This window comes from Megascapheus bottae, chromosome 7 (assembly GCF_031878675.1).
Source record: "Megascapheus bottae isolate mThoBot1 chromosome 7, mThoBot2.hap1, whole genome shotgun sequence".
Lineage (NCBI taxonomy): Eukaryota > Metazoa > Chordata > Mammalia > Rodentia > Geomyidae > Megascapheus > Megascapheus bottae.
Genome location: NC_143515.1, coordinates 41,749,623 through 41,774,196, shown reverse-complemented (window position 1 = coordinate 41,774,196; position 24,574 = coordinate 41,749,623). Strand labels below are relative to the sequence as shown.

The following is a 24,574-nucleotide window of genomic DNA, read 5'->3' as shown; positions in this document are numbered from 1 at the left end:
CAGTGTCCACAATTCAAACAAAAATGGAGGCATTAAGCAGCAGATTGACCAAGATGGAGAATAGGACATCAGGAACGGAAGATCAGTCAGAATTCACCAGAGAGAACTCCAGGACCTGGAAGATGCAGCCAAGAAATCTAATCTATGTTTAATAGGGATAGATGAAGGGGCAGAGTTCCTTGATAAAGGAATTCAACCCTATTCACCAAAATGATAGCTGAAAAGTTCCCCAACCTCAAAAGGAAAATATTTACATTATTGAAGCTTTCAGGACTCCAAATAGGCAAGATCCTAGAAGGAACTCATCTAGACACATCATAGTAAAAACACTAGACCCGAATACCAAGGAGCTGATCTTAAATGCTGCAAAAGCAAAGAAAGAGCTATACTACAATGGGAAAAAAATTAGAATAACTGCAGACCTCTCCACGCAAACCCTAAATGCAAGAAAAGCTTGGAAAAACATCATTCAAACCCTGAAGAACAACTGCCAACCCAGACTGATTTATCCAGCAAAATTAGCTTTTACATTTGAGGGTGAAATAAGAATATTTCACTCCAAAGAGAAGCTATATGAATACATGCACACCAAACCAGCATTACAAAAAAATATTAAATAATCAAGAACAAACTGCAGAACAGTTAGAACCCCCATCCAGAAGCTATTACCTATAAATCATTAAACACAAAAGGGGAAAAAAAAGAGAGGAAGAAACTCAGAAGTAAAATTAAATAATGACAAAGGACACTGATCACTTTTCCATAATTTTCCTAAATGTGAACGGTCTGAACAATCCAATCAAAAGACACAGAGCAGCAGACTGGATTAAGACACAAGATCCATCATATGTTGCCTCCAAGAGACCCACCTCACTGCCAAAGACAGAAACAAGCTCCAGGTGAAAGGAGGGAAACGAATTTTCCACTCCAATGCACCATGCAAAAAAGCAGGAGTTGCAGTCTTAATCTCTGACAAAATTAACTTCTCAGTAAAATCAGTACATAAGGGTAAAGGTGGCCACTACATATTAGTAAAGGGCACAATCCATACCCACAATATTACAGTTGTAAACATTTACTCCCCCAACACAGAGCACCCAAACACAATCCATACCCACAATATTACAGTTGTAAACATTTACTCCCCCAACACAGAGCACCCAAATTCGTCAAGCAAACTCTCTTAGAATTACAGAATAAGATAGACTCAAACACAATCATAGTGGGAGACTTCAACATGCCATTCTAACCAAATGACAGGTCAACTCAACAAAAGTTAGGCAAAGACACCATGGACTTAAATGACACCATAGCCCAGCTGGGCTTAACAGATATACACAGAGTCTTCCACCCAACGGCGAAACTATACATTTTTCTCAGCAGCACATGAAACACACTCCAAAATAGATCACATAATAGTTCATACAGAAAACTTAGGCAGATACAAGAGGACTGATATAATCCCATGCATTTTATCTGATCACAATGGAATCAGACTAGTTCTGAACAATGCAGTAAAACTCAAAAAGCATTCAAACACTTGGAAGCTGAACAACACACTTCTGAATAACTCCTGGGTGACAGATCAGATCAAAGAAGTTCAAAACTTTTTTGAATATAATGACAATCAAGAGACTTCACAAAGGAACTTATGGGACACAGCAAAGGCAGTTCTAAGGGACAAATTTATTGCACTAGCAGCGCATATTAAAAGACAGAAGAAGAGCATTTAAATAACCTAAAAAAAAATTGAAACACCTAGAGGAGCAAGAAAAAGTTAATTCTAACACAACTAGAAGGAAGAGAAGTAACAAAAATAAAATCAGAAATATCAGAGATTGAAATAAGACCCACTATACACAAAATTAATAAATCAAAAAAGTTGGTTCTTTGAAAGAGTCAACAAAATAGACTGACCCCTGGCAAGATTAATCAAAAAAGGAGAGGGGAGACTCAAATAAACAAGATTAGAGACCCCACAGGAACAATCACAACCAATATCCAAGAAATTCAGTCCATTATGAATAAGAACTACCAAGGCCCATATGCAAAGAAACAAGAAAAACTAGTAGAAATGGATAATTTCTTAAATAAATATAGGCTGCCCACAATGAACAATGAAGAGGCAAACAAATTGAACAATCCAATTTCATACAATGAAATTGTGGAAGTAATCAGGGAAATGCCAACCAAAAAGAGCCTAGGTCCAGATGGTTTCACTGCGGAATTCTACAAGACGTTTAAAGATGAAGTAACACCTATACTCTTGAAACTCTTCCGAGAAATAGAAACAGAAGGAGCAATACCAAACTCATTTTATGAAGCTAATATTACTCTCATCCCCAAACCAGGGAAAAACCCAACAAAAAAAAGAAAACTACAGACCTATCTCTCTAATGAACACAGATGCAAAACTCTTCAATAAAATACAAGCCAACAGAATCCAGAAACAAATTTAAAAACTTGTACACTACGATCAGGTAGGCTTCATCCCACAGATGCAAGGCTGGTTTAACATTCGCAAATCAATCAATGTAATACATTACATCCATAGAGCTAAGGATAAGAATCATATGATAGGCCGGGAGTTTGGCCTAGTGGTAGAGTTCTTGCCTAGCATGCACAAAGGCCTGGGTTCAATTCTTCAGTACCACATGCATACAAAAAAGTCGGAGTGGTGCTGAGGCTCAAGTGGTAGAGCTTCTAACCTTGTGGTGCTGAGGCTCAAGTGGTAGAGCTTTTAGCCTTGAGAAAGTCCAAGGACAGTACTCAGGCCCTGAGCTCAAGCCCAGGACTGGCAAAAAAAAAAAAAAAAAGAATAATATGTAATTTCTCTGGACGCGAAGAAGGCATTTGACAAAAATACAACATCCATTCATGTTGAAAGCACTAGGAAAAATAGGAATAAGAGGTACATTCCTTAAAATAATTAAAGCCAAAATAATTAAGCCTACAGCAAGTACTAAAAAGACTGGAACCATTTACCTTAAAATCAGGAACTAGACAAGGATGCCCACTCTCTTCACTTCTCTTCAATATACTGCTGGAACCCTTAGCCAGAGCAATAAGGTAAGAAAAGGACATCAAAGGGATCCACATAGGTAACGAAGAAATTAAACTATCCCTATTTGCATATGACACGATCCTCTATTTGAGTGACCCAATAAGCTCTACTCCCAAACTCCTAGAATTAATAAATCACTTTAGCAAAGTGACAGGATACAAAATTAACCTTCAGAAGTCAGTAGCCTTCTTGTACACCAACAACACACAAACAGAAGGCCAAATCAAGAAAATGATCCCATTCACAATAGCCCCCAAAAATAAAAATACTTAGGAATTAACTTAAAGATGTAAAGGAATTATTTAATGAAAACTACAAAAGCCTAACCAAAGAAATTCAAGAGGACACTAGGAAATGGAAAGACATCCCATGCTCATGGTTAGGGAGAACCAACATAGTGAAAATGGCTATACTGCCAAAATTGATATGCAAATTCAACGCAATCCCCATCAAAATCCCAAAGACATTCTTTAATGAAATAGAAGATACAATCCAAAGGTTCATATGGAACAAGAAAAGACCTAGTATAGCCAAAACAATTCTAGGTAAAAAGAGCAATGCAGGTGGTATTACAATACCAGACTTCAAACTACTCTACTACAGAGCCATAATAACAAAAACAGCATGGTATTTACACAAAAACAGACCATAAGATCAATGGAACAGAATAGAAGATCCAGAAATAGAACCACATACCTATTGTCAACTTGTACTTGACAAAGGAGCCAAAGATATATAGTGGAACAAACACAGTCTATTCAATTATTGGTGCTGGCAAAACTGGACAGCCACATGCAGAAAACTAAAATTGACCCTAGTCTTTCGCGATGCACAAGCATTAACTCAAAGTGGATCAAAGACCTCAATGTCAGACTGGAAACCGTGAAACTGCTACAAGATAGAGTAGGAGAGACACTGGAACTCATAGGCACAGGCAAAAGATTCCTGAACAGAATCCCAGGGTCACAATAGATTGGAGAGAGACTTGACAAATGGGACTACCTAAAAATAAAAAGATAAAAACATAGCCACGGGCTGGGAGTTTGGCCTAGTGTTTAAAGTGCTTGCCTAGCATGCATGAAGACCCCGGTTCGATTCCTCAGTACCACATACATAGAAAAAAAAAAAAAAGCCGGAAGTGGTGCTGAGGCTCAAGTGGTAGAGCTCTAGCCTTGAGAAAGTCCAAGGACAGTGGTCAAGCCCTGAGCTCAAGCCCAGGACTGGCAAAAAAAAAAAAAAAAAACATAGCTACAAAAGTAGAAAGACAGCTAACTGACTAGGAAAAGATATTTACCAATAATACATCTGACAAATGCTTAATATCCAGTATGTAGAGGGAACTCAAGAAACTAATCCCCCCCACAAACCCAACAAACCATTTACTAAATGGGCAAGGGAACTAAAGAGAAACTTATCAGAAGAAGAGATTAAAATGTCAAAACAGCATATGAGAAAATGTTCATCTTCTATGGTCATAAAGGAAATGCAAATAAAAGCAACCCTAGGATACCACCTTACCCCAACAAGAATGGCCAAGGTTTTGAACTCAAGACAATGACAGAGGCTGGTGGGGTTGTGGAGAAAAAGGAACCCTACTGCACTGCTGGTGGGATTGTAAACTAGTTCAGCCACTCTGGAAAGCAGTGTGAAGGTTTCTTAAAGAACTGAAAATTGACCTTCCCTACCATCCTGCCATACCACTTCTAGGTATCTACCCTGAACATCATAACCCAAGATATGATAAGGACACCTGCTCAACAATGTTCATCTCTGCACTATTTACAATAGCCAGGCATTGGAAACAATCCAGATGTCCTACTGCAGATGAATGGATACAGAAAATGTGATACATATATATATATATATATATATACACACACACACACACACACATATATTTGCAACGGAATTCTGCATAGCCAGCAGACAAGATAAAATAACGGCATCTGCAGGGAAGTGGATGAATCTAGAACGAATCATGTTGAGTGAGACAAGTCAAGACCAAAGGAACAAAAGGCACATGGTATCCTTAATATGTGGCTATTAGATCCAAACAGTGCAAGAGCGAGGACTCAATATTTGCATACCCAATGCTATGGACATGGTATTGGAAATATAAACACAACTACACTGACATAAAAACTTACGACTCTATAGACATAATTTTTATTACAGTGATTAATACATATCTATGATATACAAACCCTTAGCCTAATTTTAATCATGTTCTAAAAATTAAGAGCCTGTGATTGTATATAGATTCCCTTCTTGAATACTTGTTTGTTAAACACATCACTTGAAATTTGATGTGAAAAAATCAATGTTAATAAATTATTTTTCTTACAAATTAAGCATTTTAAAGTTTTCATATTTTTAGAAATAAAAGATTAAAAAACAAAAAACAAAAACTTTGCAGAAATGGTAATTTTGTTATATCCTAATTGTCTAGGTGTTCTGTAAATTAATATAAAAATATATTTTCAAATCTTTATAGGATAAAAAAAAAACCACATTAATCATTCGATACTTTTGAAGTGTCTTTACTCCTCTCACAAATGTAAAAACTGATTTACACTCTGATGTACAAATCTCCAGAAGCCACATAATTACCCAGTTTTGCTACCTGTAAACTTGATATCCAAATTAACCATAGTAATTACATGCAAAGCTGTTGTAAAAATGTACAGAAGTACATAGACTTTGGGGGAATTATGTACTTTTTAAGTGACTGAAACTTTTAGATGTAAATCTTTGAAGGACTGTGAGGTGAATTTGTTAGTAATCTCAAAAATCCCAGCCAGGGGAGGATCCTTCTTTTTTCTTCCATGTGCTTATCCTAAGGAAGGCCTGATATAGTATGAGAAAGTATTTTATAGACCCACAACCCGTTGTAAAAATCAATGTTAATAAATTCTTAAAAAGAACAGTATCCACTAAGCATATATAGCAATTATACATACAAAAAGTCACTGATCTAACAAAATAGGAGGTGTTCATGGATTTTTTTTGGGGGGGGGGGGCTTGCCAGTTCTGGAGCTTGAACTCAGGACCTGGATACTGTCCCTAAGCTTTTATTTCCTTTCCCCGCCCCCTTCAAATCCAGTGTTTTACTACTTGAGCACAGTTCTACTTCTGGTTTTTTGTTTGTTTGGGTTTTTTTGGGGGGGTGCTTAATTGGAGATAAGAGTCTCACCAATTTTCCTGCTTGCAGCTGGCTTCAAATTGTGATCCTAAGATCTTAACTTCCTGAGTAGCTAAGATTACAGCTGTGAGCCACTGAATACAGACTCAAAATATACACACATGGGGAATATTGAGACTCAAGTCTTAGTAAGGAAGAAAATAAACAAAAACCACTAGTTTGGGCAAGGTGCAGCTACCTCACACCTAAAATTCTAACTACTCAAGAGTCTGAAATCAAAGAATCATCAAAGCCAGTCCAGTCAGGTAAATGCCTGTAACTGGTATCTCCAATTAACCACAAAAACACTGGAAATAAAGTTGTATGAGGTTGCTTATCTTGATCAAAAAAGCCTGAGGAGTGGTGTCAGGCACTAAGTTGAAAACAGAAACAATTAGTTTATATGGAAATGGCTTTTTCAATATTACTGGTTTGAGTAAATTATTCCATTAAAGTGAGACCTCTTTTATTTTCCCTCTGCAGTGCTGAGGATTGAACTCAGGAACCTTGTGACAGTTATCAAGGAATCTACATTGAGGCAATAGCTAGACCTTAATTTTGCTTTTGTTTACATGTTCCCACTATAAAACTTAATATTACCTATATCTGGGCTGCATTTATCTTTTTGTACACCATTAATCTAAAATAAACAGACTTAAAAAGTAGCAAGAACACTTTCCCTAATAAAATGCTATTTTATTTTTAATTTATTTTTTGGCAGTCCTGGAGCTTGAACTCAGGGCCTGAGCACTGTCCTTGGGCTTTCTCAAGGTTAGCACTTTACCAATTGAGCCACAGCACCACTTGTTTTTTTCTATTTATGTGGAAGTGAGGAATTGAACCTGGTCTTAGTGCATGCTAGGCAAGCAAAACTACTAGTCCTATTATTTTATTTTTACTTATTTATTTATATTTATTTTGCCAGTCCTGGGAACTAAACTCAGGGCCTGAGCACTGTCCTTGAGCTTACAACACCACTTCTGACTTCTATATATGAGGTACTGAAGAATCAAACCCAGGTCTTCATGCATGCTAGGCAAGCACTCTACCATAGGCCAAAATCCCAGCCCCTAAATATTTTAAGCAGGCTTACCCATCATGATGGTGGTGGTGATGGTGGTGATGGTGATGGTGGTGGTGATGCTGTGGACCAATAAACTGGCGACAATTAAATAATTCATTCCCAATGGTCTCTCCAAGGAAATCCCCAGTTCGTGTGATACAAGACTCCTGAGAACCCTGTGCTATGTGAGCAGCATTCATTTCCCCTGAAATATCATGTTCTGTGTCTTCAGAATGAGCACAGGCATCAAGCATTCGTATCCGGTTATCTACTGATGGCAAAGACTCTGTGTTAAAGACTAAGTCCTTTCCTGTTCCATTGCTTGTTCCATTTCTTTCAGATGGACCTTGGGACTCCCCTAAGCAAATGCCGGCTTGACTTTCTAACTTTCTGTTTCGAAGATCTGTTCCACAACTGCTTTTGGGAGGACTGTGACCACGATCATCATCTTCATCTTCTTCTTTAAGGGCTTCAATGTCTGCAATGTCTTCTGACTGTACCTCACTTCCAGGGCTCCCAGCTGACTGGCTTGCATGGCTAGAATTGACCTCATTGCTAGATCCATCACTATGCCCACTACTGCTACCAGGACCACTGCTTCCATCTTCACCACTGTTGGCAGTTTCATCAGAACTTCCCTGCATGGATTCCTGTATTTGCAAACAAATACATTGAAAATTTTAAACTAATAAGAAAAACAAAATTGATATGGACACATTGTGTTTTCCTAAACAGCTCTCATATTACTGTCCTTCTGTGAACAATACAAAATGGAACTAAAACTTCAATGTCAAAACCACCAGAGGTAAAAACTCAACAAGGACTGTATTTATATTCCCAGGACAAATGATAAACATGGAAATACTTCAAATCCCACTGAAAGGGCAAAATCTATTTACATACCTCTGTGTCTGAAAGTCGCTGCTGCACATGCTTGGTTCTATTAATAAGTTGCTCATCCATTTCAATGTCACTCCCTCCACTTTGATGTGTATCACTATTATCACTACTTTGAGGACTTGCTGCAGGTGACCCTATATAAAGTAAGTGTTTCATTTTTTAATTCTAATTCGTATTGTTTGCCTAGTAAACAAACATTTCAAGGAATCAGCTAGTTCTAATGGGGATTGAATTTAGGGACTCCTACTCCATAAATGCTCTACCATTTGAGCCACACTCCAAAGTATTTTGCTTTTTTAGTTTGTTCCTCAAGTAGCACCTTGTGCTTTGCTCCAGTCCACTATGGGACCAAGATTATACTACTTCCACATTCTGAGTAACAAGGATTACAGAAATGTGCCACCATACCTGCCTTATTTTTGAAATAGGGTCCCTCTAACTTTTACACCAGTTGACCACAATCTTCTTATCTCTACCACCTATTAGCCACAATCCCATTTCTAAAAAGGATGGAGTTATAGGTCAGTGTAAAGGAATGATAGGTACATCAGTTGGCTAGCAAGCTGGAGGCTCTGCATTTAATCCTTCCAATGGGAAGAGAGACAAAGTATAATAAGAGGAAAAATGTGACTCACTCCTGTGATCCTAGCTACTCAGGAGGCAGAGATCTGAGGATCAAGGTGCAAAGCCAGCCAGGGCACAAAAGGACCTGAGACTTTATCTCCAAATAACCTGAGAAAATGGGAAGTGGAGCTTGGCTCAAGAGTAGAGTGGTAACCTTGAGCTGAATAGCTGAGGGACAGCCCCCAGGCTGAATTCAAGCCCCATGATCCTCCCCCCTTTCCGCCCCCTCCCCCCACACACAAAATAGGTAAAATGGATAACTAGTTTAAGACTTGGTCTAGGTTGCAAAATGAAATATTTGACTCTAATACTAACATATTACTATATAAAAATACCTCCAAAGAATATCAAAATTGTGTTGTATTTCATGCATATCTAAAACACAACTTACAAGGAGATGGTGCTGCTCTTCTAAGTTCTTCTTCCTCTGAAGAAAAAGGAAAAAACAGGAGGGAAACATTCTAAGTCACTGAGCTTCTTTAGACCAGTGTACTGGTTGTTCATGTAACATAGTAAACTAGACACAATGGAAAAACTTTTAAGTTGCTATGGGAGCTAACGCAGAAAACCCAAGAAGAATAGTATGCAGTATCAGAAGAGAAGCATGGGTACAAGTTTGTCACATTGTAGAAAGTCCTTAAATCTGTGCACAGGTGGATGAGTCATTATCTGTAATCCTAGTGAGGCTCTGATCTGACAATTCCAGTTCCATGTCAGCCCAGACAGAAAATTCTAAGAGATACTGATCTCCAATAATCAGCAAAAAGTCAGAGTGTGGCTCAAGCAGTAGAACATAAACCTTGAATGCAAACGTCAACCAACAGTCTAACCGCCCTACTTCAGGCCCCATATTACCAGCACAAGGGAGAAAAAAGTCCTTAAAAACATGGCCTAGGGGTAGAGTACCTGCCTAGCATGATGTATGAAGACCCAGGTCTGATTCCTCAGTACCACACACATAGAAAACGCTAAAAATGGTGTGGCTCAAGTGGTAGAGATCTAGCCTTGAGAAAGCCCAAGAACAGTGCTCAGACCCTGAGTTAAAGACCCAGGACTGGCAAAAAAAAAAAAAAAAAAAAAAAAAAAAAAGTTTTCACACACACACACACACACATATATGAGATACACAGAAAGCATATGACATGTAAAAACCAAATAATTTTTGTTTAATCTTTTTTTTTTGGGGGGGGTCAGTTGTAGGATTAGAACTTTGGGCCTGGGCATTGTCACTGAGCTCTTCAGCTCAAGATTACCACCATACTCCTTGAGCCAGAGCACCACTTCTGGTTTTCTGGTGGTTAATTGGAGATAGAGTGGGTTATCGACTATTTAGTACCCAGGCTGGCTTTGAACCGTGTTCCTTTAATTTCAGCCTCCTGACTAACTAGGATTACAGGCATGAGCCACTGCACCCAGCTGTCTGTAAAGATATCTTTAAGATTAGAACATAAGCTGGACCCAGAAACCAGCCCCACAAACTCTATCTCTACAGTAAGGGTTTTTTTTGTTGTTTTGTTTTGCCAGTCCTGGGCCTTGAGCTCAGAACCTGAGCACTGTTCCTAAGCTCTTGAGCTCAAGGCTATCACTCTTAACTATGTGCCATAGCTCCACTTTCAGACTGTTGGTGGTTAATTGGATGTAAGCGCCTCACACAGACTTTCTTGCCTGGGCTGGCTTTGAAATGAGATGCGTAGATCTCAGTCCCCTGATTATAAACATGAACCACCAGCACACAACAGATTTATTTTGCCATTCGTGGGGTTTGAACTCTAAAGCTGAGCATCTTTGTGCTCAAAGCTGGTGCTATTGAGACTTAGCACCACTTCTGGTTTTTGAGTGGTGAACTGGAGCCTATTAACATAAGACTACTATCTCATGGCTTTTCTGCTCAGGCTGCCTTCAAATCATGATCCTCAGATATCAGTCTTCTGAGTTGCTAGGATTATAGGCATGAACCACTGGCACTGGCAGCAGATTGAGTTGTTTTTTTGGTTGTTTTGGCCAGTCCTGGGCTTGAGCTCAGAGCCTGAGCACTGTCCTTGGACTTTCTCAAGACTAGAGCTCTACCACTTGAGCCTCAGCACCACTTCCAGCTTTTCTTTATGTATGTGGAACCAAAGAATCAAATCCAGGCCTTCATGCATGCTAGGCAAGCACTCTACCATCAGGCCAAACTCTAGGCCTGCCAAATTGTTTTTTAAAAGAAGAAAATGAAAGATGAGAGAACAAACATATTAACTCGTTCATATACAGTTTACATTAAAAACTTAAAATATAGACAGTATATGTTGAGTGACTCTTACCTGAAAAGCTCAGGCATCAAATTGTTCTACATTTTGGATTTTTTCTAATTTTAAAAATATGCATACAGGGACTGGGGGTTTGGCCTTGTCGTAGAGTGCGCCTAGCATGCACAAAGACCTGGGTTCCATTCCTCAGTACCACATACATAGAAAAACTGGAAGTGGTGCTATGGCTCAAGTGGTAGAGTGCTAGCCTTGAGAAAGCCCAAGGACAGAGCTCAGGCCCTGAGTTCAAGCCCCATGACTGGCAAAAAAAAAGAAGTAAAAGCAAAATATATGCATACAGGTAATAATATACATTGGGGCGAAGACTCAAGAGAACACAAAATTCATTCGTTTCCTTTTCTACATACCTTATATACTGCATCCATCTTCAAGCTAATATATACAACCTAGAGGTAATTTTATACATTTTTGGTATACCTATGACTTGAAAGAAACCCGTCATGCTATATAGAGTAGAATTTTCCACTAATGATATGGTGTCTTCCTTTAAAAATTGTAAATTTCGGTTTTGGATGGGGAGTATCAGTCCTGAGGATTAAATTCAGGACCTGAATGATGTCTCTGACTTAGGCTAAAGATTAACAAGGCTCTACACTTGAGCCAAAGCTCCATTTCCAAGGGGAGTTATTAATTGGAAATAGTCTCACTAACTTTCTTGCCCAGGCTGGCTACAAACTACAAATCCCAGATATCAGCTGCTTTAGTAGCTGGGACAACAGGTAGGAGACATCAATGCCCAACTAAAAGTTGGGAATTTTTCACCATTTTGAATTTAGGATCTTCAAAATAGGAATCATCAACCAATGCTAGAAGAAAATATTCCAAATTTCACTCATAGCCTCAAACTTTAAATAACAATTTCAAGATTTAATAATATTTTACTAACCTTTTTTATTTCCAATGGGAATATTAGTGTTCAATAAAGATGCAAAAGAACTCTGTTTGGAGAGTTGAGCCTTAGCTGCCAGTGCATTATTCCACAATGCTTTAATTAACATGGATGCCAGGTATAATGTCTTAAAAAGATAAAGATTAAAAAAATTGAAAGTTGTCAGGCAACATTGTAGTAACTGTAATACTTACATAATTGAAATGCAGTATTTAAATAAGCTACCAGTGAAATTATCTCAGTAACAAGGTAAATTGTCATTTAGCAAGAAAAAAATTGTCATTATTTCTATACATGATTACCTGTTCAGTATGAACACTTGGCTCAAGAGCTGAGACCAAATTAAGGAGATGTCTAAGTGGTACAGGATCCAAATTTTTGATGAGTGATGGAAACAAGTCATGAATATACCGACTACAATGTTTCAACTACAAAATAAAGGAGAGAAAATATGTACATAAATTATTTACAAATTACACAGTTTGCAGTCAGAAAATTATACATTTTTATGTATAGGTAAAATACTAATTATAAATAAACAGTAGTACAAATCAGTGAAAATTACACTAATTTGTCTTATACAAACTACAAGTTTAATTACTTTAAAAATATTTTTCAGGGGGCTGGGAGTTTGGCCTAGTGGTAGAGTGCTTGCCTAGCATGCACGAAGACCCGGGTTCAATTCCTCAGTATCATATACATAGAAAATAGCCAGAAGTGGTGCTGAGCTCAAGTGGTAGAGCTCTAGCCTTGAGAAAAGTCCAAGGACAGTGCTCAGGCCCTGAACTCAAGTCCCAGACTGGCCAAAAAATAAAAAATAAAAATTACTCAAACTAACTTCTTAAAAAAAAATAAAATAATGTTTTTTAGGGCAAGGAGTTTGGCTTAGTGGTAGAGTGCTTGCCTAGCATGCACGAAGACCCTGGTTCTATTTCTCGGTATCACATACATAGAAAAAAGCCGGAAGTGGTGCTGAGGATCAATTGGTAGGGCTCTAGCCTTGAGAAAGCCCAAGGACAGTGCTCAGGCCCTGAGCTCAAGCCCAGGACTGGCAAAAAAAAAAAAAAAAAAGAAAATTACCTTTTAAGTAACTGTACAAAGGACATGCTATTGAACAAAACAGCTTATAAATACCAAACAGCTTATAAATGCAATGTATCACCCTGAAAACAATTTCCTGACTGCAAAAAGCCTGTAAGAGTAAATTTTCACTGGACACTGGTGGCTCCCACCTGTAATCCTAGCTACGAAGGAGGCTGGGATCTCAAGAATGACCTCAAGAATGAAGTTTGAAGCCAGGCCAGGGCAGGAAAGTCTGAGACTCTATCTCCATTTAATCATGAAAAAGCCAGAAGTGGTGTCATAGCTCAAGTGGGAAAGCGCTAGCCTTGAGTAAAAGGAACTCAAGGATAGGGCTCAGGCCGAAGACCAGAAAAACAAACAAACAAAAAACATAATGGAGAACTAAGCAATAAATTATTTTCAGGTATGTATCTCATTTTAAATGTTTAAACAATACTTACCTAACACTTATTTCAAGCACTTTTTAAATCTCTTATACATAAAAAATATGTATGGAGTAAGTAACAAGGCAAGAAATAGGAAGACATTACAAAAAGCAGAAATATGTAAATATGTGAGGAGAAAACATATGCATTTATGAAGCTGTAACTACTAAATATTTTAGTAGTTACAAATGTCTTTTGCAACCACAAAGCTGCTAAATCAAAGCAAAGAAACAAATAGACCAGTAATTAAGAAGAGGATTATAGGAGCTGGGGAGTCTGGCCTACTGGTAGAATGCCTGCCTAGCATGCACAAAGACCCAGGTTCTATTCCCCATTACCACATACATAGAAAAAGCCAGACATGGTATTGTGGTTCAAGTGGCAGAACACTAGTATTGAGAAAGCCCAAGGACAGTGATCAGGCCCTGAGTTCAAGCCTCAGGACTACTCCCCGTTCCCCCCCCCAAAAAAGCAGCTCTGGAAAAGCTAGATATACAAAGAACAAGAACATAGTGCAACATAAAAAAGGCTATACATGATAAAACCTACATCCAACATCATACTGAATGGTGAAAAATAAAAACATTTCCTCTAAAATCAGGATGAAGACAAGGCTTTTCATTCTCTCCGTTGCTTTACAATAACAAAATTGGAATTCCTAAACAAGAAGATAAAAGGGGAGTCAAATAGGAAAAGAAGTCAAACATTTGCAGACGACATGATCCCAGGTTTAAAGGACCTTAGAGACTCCATCCTCAAGTTTCTAGAGCTATTCATTTACTTTGGAAAGTCAGGTGACTGTAGCTTATGCCTGTAATTCTGGCTATTAAGGAGGCTGAGATCTGAGGATCATGACTGAGATATGAGAATTGCAGCTTGAAGCCAGCCTGGGCAGGAAAATTTGTGACACTCTTATCTCCAATTAACCACCCAAAAAAATGGAAGTGGGGTTGTGTCTAAAAGTGGTAGAGTGCTAGCCTTGAGCAAAAATAAAAATAATGCAGGACAGCACCCAGGATGATCAAAGGGGGGGGGAGGGGAAACTTTGGCAAAGGTGGGGTTGGGGGGGGAGGGAAATGGGGACCAAGACATGAGAAAGGGTATCAATGTATGTGAATTAATGCACCTTCTATCTGGCAAATATAATGTAACCCTTCTATTAATTACAGTAAAAAATATATGGAAAAAAAGAAAACTTTGGGCCAGGAGTTTGGCCTAGTGGTAGAGTGCTTGCCTAGCATGCATGAAGACCCGGGTTCCATTCCTCGGTACCACATACATAGAAAAAAGCCGGAAGTGGTGCTGAGGCTCAAGTGGCAGAGCTCCAACCTTGAGAAAGTCCAAGGACAGTGCTCAGGCCCTGAGCTGAAGCCCAGGACTGGCAAAAAAAAAAAAAAAAAAAAAGAAAAAGAAAACTTTGGCAAAGTATCAAGATAAAAAATCAACCCACAAAAATCAGTAGTATCTCTGTGCAGATAGAGTGAACTCAGAAAAATGATTCCATTAGTAATACCTTCAAAAAAAAAAGAGAGAGAAAACCTAACTAAGGCAGTAAAAAATTTCTATAGTGAAAACTGTAAAAATCTAAATAATACGGCTGGGAGTTTGGCCTAGTGGTAGAGTGCTTGCCTAGCATGCATGAAGCCCTGAGTTTGATTCCGCAGTACCACATACAGAGAAAAAGCCAAAGTGGTGCTGTGGCTCAAGTGGTAGGGCTCTAGCCTTGAGAAAGCCCAAGGACAGTGCTCAGGCCCTGAGCTCAAGACCAGGACTGCCCCCCGCAAAAAAAAAAAAAATCTGAATAATAGATGACACCAGGAAATGGAACTTTCCATGTTCTTGCCTAGGTAGAATATCATGAAAACATTCACAATTGCCAAAAGTGACCTACAAAGTCAATGGAATCTCCATCAAAAGCCCAATGACCAAGATTTAAATTAAAAATTCATATGGATGCTGGGCACAGTGGCTCATACCTGTAATCCTAGCTACTCAGAAGGCTGAGGTCTAAGGATCACGGTTCAAAGCCAGTCCGGGCACTAAAGAATGTGAGACCCTCATCTCCAATTAATCACTGGGAACTGGGGCTTTGGGCCTAGGGGTAGGGCGGTAGCCTTGAGATGAAGAGCTCAGGGACAATGCCCAGGCCCAGAGTTCAAGCCCCATGACCCACCAAAAAAAAAAAGAAGAAAAAAGAAAATCATATGAAACAAGACAATTTTAGGCAAACAAACAAAAACAGCAATGCTTGGAGTATCACAATTATAAACCTCAGACTTTATTACACAGCCATAAGAAAAACAAGAAAAAAATAGGCCCAAAAACCAATGGATTAGACTGGAAAGTCCAGAAATAAACCCATATATTTACAGTCATCTAATATATAACGAGAGCAAAAACATGTAAGAAAAAACAGCCTCTTCAAAAACTGGACACCCTTAAAGAAAACTAAAACTGGATTCCTGTTTGTCATATTACAACAATACCAACTTATGACCTCAATGTCACACCTGAAATGAATCCAAAGGTGTAATTCCTCTTAATAATGTAGTGTTTATCAAAATGAATGCCAAGAAATAGAAATATGTTTTACAAAGGAGGACAAACTGGGGGAGGCACATGAATGAAGGGATAAAGGTGAACAAATGCAATTATTATAGCCAACGAATATTACATAAAAATTGAACTACTGGAGGGCACGGAAGGGAAGGGGGGAAAAGAGCGAGAACACAGGTAGAGGTCACATTGTCAAGAAGCACTTGTATTCATAACCTAATTTATGGAATGGTAACCTATCTGTACAACTACTGGATGATGATGATGATGATGATGATGTTGTTTCCTGAGAAAGTACGAACTGATTCTGATTTCCCTAGGTTCCATCAGTAATATAGTAAACGCATGGTTCATTCAGACTTCATATTACATTCCTGGTGTCTTCACATCTTAATTTACCTCACAGAACATAAAACACTCAATAAAAATAAACTGTTAATATTACCTGTGCTGCAGCCCAAATGCAGTCAATATGTTGAGTACTCAATCGCCCTTCTGCTGCCAAGAAATTCAAAATCACTTGGCACTGTTTGATAATCTGGAAAAGGAAAACAATGCAATTTCTTTAAAAACTATTCCTCTCATAAATACATAAATAATATAAAATCATCAACAAACCTCAATATGTAAATTTGGTCCAAATATATGCTCCACTACATTGTTGCTAATAAGCCAGTCTGCAAGTTCTTTGGCAATGGACCTAAAGTCAAATGATAAAAATATATTAAAAAAAAAGAAAAAACGAAATTAGCTTTTCTTGTAGGTGTTTATCTGGGTGTGCCTTTCATACATTTGTTTTCATACCAATAACAAGAATTATATACAATTTTTAATATACCAGTGGTAACTAAAATGCCATAAAACATTCTCTAAATTCATAAATTAGTAACACATAACTGTAAAGATAAAACCCAACATCAAGTATCCAAGTGAGACTACTAAGCTCTAAAGTTTGCTTTCCCCTTTTAAAATTTCCATTGTGCCAAAAGAAGCTTAGAGACTGCCCAAGCCCCAAGTTCAAGACTCAGGACCAGCAACCAAAAATCAGAATAAAAATAAAAACAGAAAAAAAAATTCGACAGGAGGAATGGAAAAATAGGAAAGGCACTCCATAAATTATAATACAAAAAGGAAAAGTAGGTTACTAAAAGTGCAACTCCAGGAAAGAAAATACCCAAGGTAAATTATTATAGAAGAGAGTGTAGAGAGAAATATTAAACTAGTATACATGTTTTACTCACTTCTCAATGGTCCTAATGAAATTATCATCTTTTGTCAGTTGTGGGTGGGGCTTCAACTCTAGGCTTGAGCACTGTCCCTGAGCTCTTCAGTTTAAGGCCAGTGCTCTACCACTTGAGCCACAGCGTCACTTCCTGGAGTTATTATCTTTAAAATACAATTCTAATTTACACATAGATAAAAAGTTTATTGCCAGGCAGGCACAAACCAAGAGACTCTTATCTCCAGTTAATCACCAGAAAACCAGAGTGGTGTTGTGGCTCCAGGGATAGGGCAATAGGCTTGTGCTGAAGAGCTCAGGGACAACACCCAGGCCCAGGGGTAGGGTGGTAGCCTTGAGCTGAAGAGCTCAAATCCCATGACTCACCCCCCCCCCAAAAAAAAATTTATTGCCTGGGCACAGGTGGCTCATGCCTGTAAGCCTAGCTACTTCAGAGGCTGAGATCTGAGGATCATTGTTGTTCAAAGACAGCACAGGCACAAAAGTCCACGAGACTCTTATCTCCAATTAACTTCCAGAAAATTGAAAGTGATAGAGTGCTAAACCCCAAGACACTCTATCTCTAGCAATCTCCTCAGAAAAAAACAGAAGTGATTCTGTCGCTCAAGCATAGCGTGTTGGTTAGCCTTGAGTACAAAGAGGCTCAGAAATACCACCCAGACCCTAAGTTCAAGCCCCAGGACTAGTGGAGGAAAAAGTTTATTAATGAAATGGATTTCTAAAAAGATAGGGGAGGGCAGTATGGGAAGACACTGAAATGGAGGAAGAGTGAGCAAATATCTTATGTAAAAATTGAGCTACAATACTTCAGTAGGCATGGAAGAGAGGGGAAATAGAAGAGACCACTGATAGGGATGACATTAATGAAGATGCTTTGTACTGATAACATTAATTATGAAATTGTAACCACTTTTGACACTACTTATTAACTTTCCAAAAAAGAAAAAAGAAAAAATCCCCTATTCTTCAGATTCTTGAGAAGACTTGGGAAGCCAAAAGCCAGTGGCTCACACTTATAATCCTAGCTACTAAAGAAGCTGAGATATGATAATCCAGGTTAGAAGCCAGCCCATGCAGGAAAATCCATGAGACAATCATTTCCAATTAACTACCAAAAAAAAAAAAAAAACTCTAATGGTAGACCATTTCAATCAGCCTTAGTTCTCAGTGCAACCTCCAAAAACACACACACACACACACACACACACACACACACACAATGTTAAATAAAGAAAGAGTTGTTGGGCCAGGAGTTTGGCGTAGTTGTAGAGTGCTTGCCTAGCATGCACGAAGACCTGGGTTCAATTCCTCAGTACCACAAACATAGAAAAAAGCTGGAAGTGGTGCTGTGTCAAGTGGTAAAGCTCTAGCCTTGAGAAAGTCCAAGGACAGTGCTCAGGCCCTGATCTCAAGCCCAGGACTAGCAAAAAAAAAAAAAAGAAAGAAAGAAAGAAAGAAAGAAAGAAAGAAAGAAAGAAAGAAAGAAAGAAAGAAAGAAAGAAAGAATATGGGAAAGAACATTATAAATCAATGAAAACTAATGAACATAGAATAAGCATTACAAACAAAGAGTAACCTTTTCTTTTCTTTTCAGGTTAAAGTCCTGAACTTGGTGCCTGATGTTTTCACTCATTGGCTGGCACTCTATCAACTGAGCCATGCACCCAACTCCAGAATTATTTTAACACATACAACATTCTATAGTAGAAACCATAAAACACCACATATAACCCAGTTAAAAACAGTAATTCATTCCTATTACTCTATTAACTGTTTTGAAATCACAAAGAATTTCCTAGGTCATGACCATTGAATTCTCAGATGGTACTAGTGGTTCACACCTATAATCCTAGACAATCAGAAGGCTGAGATTTCAAAGTCAATGAAATTCATCTCCAATTAAGCATTAAAAGAAAAGTCAGAAGTACAACTGTGGTGTTTTGTTATTGCTGTTGTTCTTTTTTCCCCAGTCCTGGGCCTTAAACTCAGGGCCAGAGCACTGTCCTTGAGCTTTCTCAAGGATGGAACTCTACCACTTGAGCTACAGCACCACTTCTGGCTTTTTTCTATATATGAGGAATCTATCTTGGGTCTTCCTGCATGCGAGACAAGCACTCTACTACTAGGCCAAACTTTCAGCCCCTTGTGGCTAGTCTTTACCAAAAAACCCCAGGGACAGCAACCAGGCCTGGGGTTATGTCATAGGACTGGTGCACTGGTGTGCACGCGCACATACACACAAAATAAGTAAAATGAATAAATAAAAGCTGCAAGTGGAGCTGTATCCCAAGTGATAGTAGGCCACCCTTCAACAAAAAAGTCAGTTGATAATGAAAGGTTCTGAGTACTGTATTGGCACAGCCAGAGGGAAAGAAACAAAGAAAGAGGACTAGCCGAGAATAATAACCCTCTCTTTTCTTTTAATCATGTGATATAATAATAAAGCACCAATTTGCACCCCAAAATTTATTCCAGCCGAACAAAAAAAGGTGTCAACCTGATTGTGAACTTCTATATTCTAGAACATGGGGAATTTTTTGTTGTTGACTATTTGTTGGCTTATAGCCAACCAATTTATGACACCTTTCTCATATAAACCAAAACCAGTCATTACTGTAGTCACCCCTGAATTCTCTTGTGTAACAGTATCCTTTAGCAGAACAGTATCCTTTAGCATTTTGTGACAACACTATATTTAACAAATATATATGTAACAAATATATTTAACAAATAAATATGTATTAACAAGTACCACTATATGATGGGATGTTTATAAAAACATTAAAATAGATTATAGAGAGAAATCCTTAGTATATTATTTTGTATAAATTAAAGCAATAAGAATTTCTGAAAATATCTGAAATCTAAATATCAATTATATATGATGTAAACACATTAAAATGGCATATTCATGTATAGATAAATGTTCCTACTTACGTTTCTGTGTCTGATACCAATGACTCATTATTGCACACATCATTGAAGGTGTGAAGTTGATTCTAAGAGCAAAAAAAAAAAAAATCAACATTCTTTTCATTCATTGTTCTGTATGTTTGCATGTGACAAGAAGTAATACTAAGTTGCTTATGTCTGTAGGTCAAAACTGGTAACCAGATTATGTAACTTTATTTTTTTCTTTTTCTTTTCTTTGTCAGTCATGGGGCTTTAACTCTGTCCTGGTGCTGTCCCTGAGCTCTTCAACTCAAAGCTAGTACTCTACCATTACAGTCACAGCACTACTTCCTGGTAACCACATTAAAATTATAAAACAAAAGGCATAAATTAAACACTTCTCACCAGGCTCACACCTGTAATTCTAGCTATTCAAGAGTCTGAGGATCTGCGGATCAAGGTTCAAAGCCAGACAAGGCATAAAAGGGCACTCTTATCTCTAATTAATCTCTAGAAAAATGGGAAGTGGAGTCTGGTTCAAGAGTAAGGCAGTATACTACCTTGAGCTGAAGAACTAAGGGACAGCATGCCCAAGCCCATGGGTAGGACAGTAGCCTTGAGCTGAAGAGCTTAGGGACAGCCCCATGAGCCACAAAAAAAAAAAAAAAAAAAAAAAAAAAAACACTTCTCACAAAGTAGTTGTTTATTGTTTGCCACAATAAACAACTAAAACTCTGCCTGGTACCAGTGGCTCACATCTATAATCCTAGCTATTCAGGTGGCTGAGACCTGAGGATCACAGTTCAAAGCCAGCCCAGGCACAGAAGTTCATAAGACTCTTATCTCCAATTAACCACCAGAAAACCAGAAATGGCGACATGGCTCTGAGTGGTAGAGTGCTAGCCTTCAGCTGAAGAGCTCAGGGACAGCGCCCAGACCCAGCATTCAAGCCCCACCACATACATACATACATACATACATACATACATACATACATACATACATACATACATACATGCATACAGTCAAAATTCATTCCAGAAGTAATTATTCCATATAATTAATGATTGTTGTCCTTAATGTACTATGTTGTCTCTCATCTCCTTTGCTGTCCCTTGGTTATCTCATATTGTTATAGTATCTCACTTTGTTATCTGATATATTGAATTTATTTGTATTTGGATATTTGAAATTTGATAGGGAAGGGGGGAAAACCAAGACGGGTGGGGGGGTGTGGGGGGGGGAAATGGGTACCAAGACATGTGAAAGGGTATTAATGTATGTGAATTAATGCACTTTCTATCTGGCAAATATCATGTAACCCTTTTACTAATTACAATAAAAAAAAAGAAGTAATTATTACGCCATATTACACTAAACACTACAAATAGAAGAAATGAACCTAAATAAGGAGGAGAGGTTTAAAAAATTCAGTGTAGGTAGAATTATGTCATAAAAGACAAAGTTTCAGGAAAAGTTACCTAGATAAAATTCAACATTTATCTAGCCAGGTGCCAGTGGCTCAAATCTACAATCTTAATTATTCAGGAATTGAGATCTGAGAAATTAACTGACTCTTATTTCCATCAAATAAGCAAAAGGTCAGAAGTGGAGGCATGGCTAAAATGGTAGAGTGCAAGCTATAAACAGAAAAACGGAGTAAAAATACAAGGTCCTGAGTTCAATTTTAGTAACAGAAAAGATTTTCTTCTAATTGATGTTTCCTAAATATCTGCCATGAATAGAAAAGACAGATGTACACTAAAAAATGGAAAATGAAAAGTGTATGGAATACATATGTACATATAAAATAGTATATATTTGGGACCGGGAGTTTGGCCTAGTGGTAGAGTGCCTGCCTAGCAAGCACAAAGACCCGGGTTTGATTCCTTGGTACCACATAAATAGAAAAAGCCAGAAGTGATACAGTGGCTCAGGGTAGAATACTAGCCTTGAGGAAAGCCCAAGGACAGTGCTCAGGCCCTGAGCTCAAGCCCAGGACTGGCAAAAAAAAAAAAAAAGTATATATTTTTCATATGTATAGATTTATATAAAATGTAAGATATGTTTATGCTTTGTGGGCATACACACACACACATATATATGTATTTCTACTTCAGTTGAAACATGTGTAGATAACTAGATTGACAGATGTGTGAACTTGTATGTCAAATACTTATGTCAGTCGTGGGGCTTGAACTCTGGGCCTGGACACTGTTTCTGAGCTCTTCAGCTCAAGGCTACTGCCTTACCCCTTAAGCTCCAGTGCCATTTCTAGTTTTCTGGTATTAATTGGAGATGAGGCTCATGGATTTTAGGGACTTTAGTGCCCCATCTGGCTTTGATCTGAGATCCTTAGGTATCAGACTCATGAGCAGCTAGGATTACAGGTGTGAGACACCACGCCAGCCCAAACACTTAAAATTTGGGTGATATACATACATATATATATATATATATATAATTTTAATTATCTTGGATACTTGGAAAAATTCATATTAAGTCAAGTAAGCCAGACCCAAAGGAACATAGGCTCAATGGTTTCCCTCATTTGTAATAATTAGTACACACCTAAGACTCTTCTAACAGAGGATTACAATAGCTCAAACCCTAGATACATAAAGTCATATAGGATTAGGCTAAAATGAAAGGATCTCCAGGATATGGAAATAAGAGCTTTATCTTATGTGACTATTGTTCTTAATGTACTATGTTATTTTTCTTCTCTTTTGTTGGCCTTTGGTTAATGTCACATTGTTATTCTACCTGACTTTGTTATCTGGCATATTGTATATATGTTTATTTGTTTATTTGAAATAGCAAAGGGAAGGGAAGGCGGGAAGCCAAGATGATTGAGAGGGGGTGGAGAAGAGAAATGGGGACAAAAACATGAGAAGGGGTATCAGAAGTAATGCACCCAGTATCTGGCGAATGTAAATGTAACCCCTCTATATATTAAAATAAAAAAAATTTAATTAAAAAAAATTTTTTTAATTTATCTTGGAGCCAAGCATGGTGGCTCACACCTGTAATCCTAGCTAATCAGGAGGCCGAGATCTAAAAATTGAAGTTCAAAGCCAGCCTGGGCACAAAAGTCTGTGAGACGCTTAACCACCAGAAAACCGGAAGTGGCGCTGTGGTTCAAGTAGGGCAGTAGCCTTGAGCTGAAGAGCTCAGAGACAATACCGAGGCCTAGAGTTCAAGCTGGACCAAAAAAGAAAAAAAAAAAAAAAAAAAAATGGGGCCAGGAGTTTGGTCTAGTGGTAGAGTGCTTGCCTAGCATTCATGAAGACCTGGGTTCAATTCCCTGGTTCCACATTCATTGAAAAAGCCGGAAGTGGTGCTGAGGCTCAAGTGGTAGAGCTCTAGCCTTGAGAAAATCCATGTACAGTGCTCAGGCCCTGAGTTCAAACCCCAGGACTGGCAAAAAAAAAAGTTATCTTGGGCTACATGGGGCCTCTTGTACCTGGAAAACAGGACAGCTCAATTAAAAAATGCTGGAAGCTTAACATAGAGAGAGACTATTTAAGACTTAGTTACAAACAACAGCATTTACTAATAATTTTACCTTAGCCATAAATTAATTTTTTGCACCAGTCTTGGGGCTTGAACTCAAGGCCTGGACACTGTCCCTGATCTTATTTTGCTTTGAGCCACAGTGCCACCTCTGTGTCTGTAGTACTGAGGAATTCAACTCAGGATTTCACACATGTTAAGCAAGCACTCTACCACTGAGCCACATTCCCAGCCCTAAAATAATTTTTAACATACCAGGTTAAATAAATTATTACAAGTAACAAAAAATGGCCCAGCACTGATGACTTATGCCTATAATCCTAGCTTCTCATATTGCTGAGATCTGAATAATGTGGTTAGAAGCCCACCTAGGTAGAAAAGTCCATGAAATTATCTACAGTTAATCAGCTAAAAAGCCAGAAGTAGAGTTGTGACTCAAATGATATAGGACCAGCCCAGAAAATATGAAGTCCTGAATTAAAACCCCTGAATAGAAGCAAAAACAAAAACACCATCTCAATGGAAGAAGCTGGGCATAGTGATACATGTCACTGCAGCTACATTAAAAAGTATAAAATAGGAGGATCAAAGCCTATGCATTGGCCTATATAAAACACAAATCTCTATGAAATAACCAGTGTTAAAAAGAATAGATGATGCCAGGAGTGGTGGCTCACACCTGTAATCCTAAACTACTCAGGAGCCAGAGATCTGAGGATGAAGATTCAAAGACAGCCCAGGCACAAAAGGACCTGAGACTCTTATCTCCAATTAACCTCTAGAAAATATAAGTGGGATAGGGCGGTAGCCTGGAGGTGAACAGCTCAGGAAC

The 24,574-nt window shown here is 38.2% G+C and overlaps 1 protein-coding gene across 2 annotated transcripts in view; it reads right to left on the bottom strand.

The window, feature by feature from the left end:
• The window catches only part of Usp34 (ubiquitin specific peptidase 34), a 206,822-nt gene that overhangs the window by 138,344 nt on the left and 43,904 nt on the right, over positions 1 to 24,574 (bottom strand). For both annotated transcript variants that reach the window (XM_090336851.1, XM_090336852.1), the window contains exons 8-15: positions 20,272 to 20,333; positions 16,713 to 16,794; positions 16,540 to 16,632; positions 12,333 to 12,458; positions 12,028 to 12,157; positions 9,224 to 9,259; positions 8,212 to 8,342; positions 7,339 to 7,958 (exon numbers count right to left, since the gene is read on the bottom strand). In XM_090336851.1, coding sequence (XP_090192977.1) covers positions 7,339 to 7,958; positions 8,212 to 8,342; positions 9,224 to 9,259; positions 12,028 to 12,157; positions 12,333 to 12,458; positions 16,540 to 16,632; positions 16,713 to 16,794; positions 20,272 to 20,333 — 1,280 coding nt within the window. The remainder of the gene's footprint in view (positions 1 to 7,338; positions 7,959 to 8,211; positions 8,343 to 9,223; positions 9,260 to 12,027; positions 12,158 to 12,332; positions 12,459 to 16,539; positions 16,633 to 16,712; positions 16,795 to 20,271; positions 20,334 to 24,574) is intronic.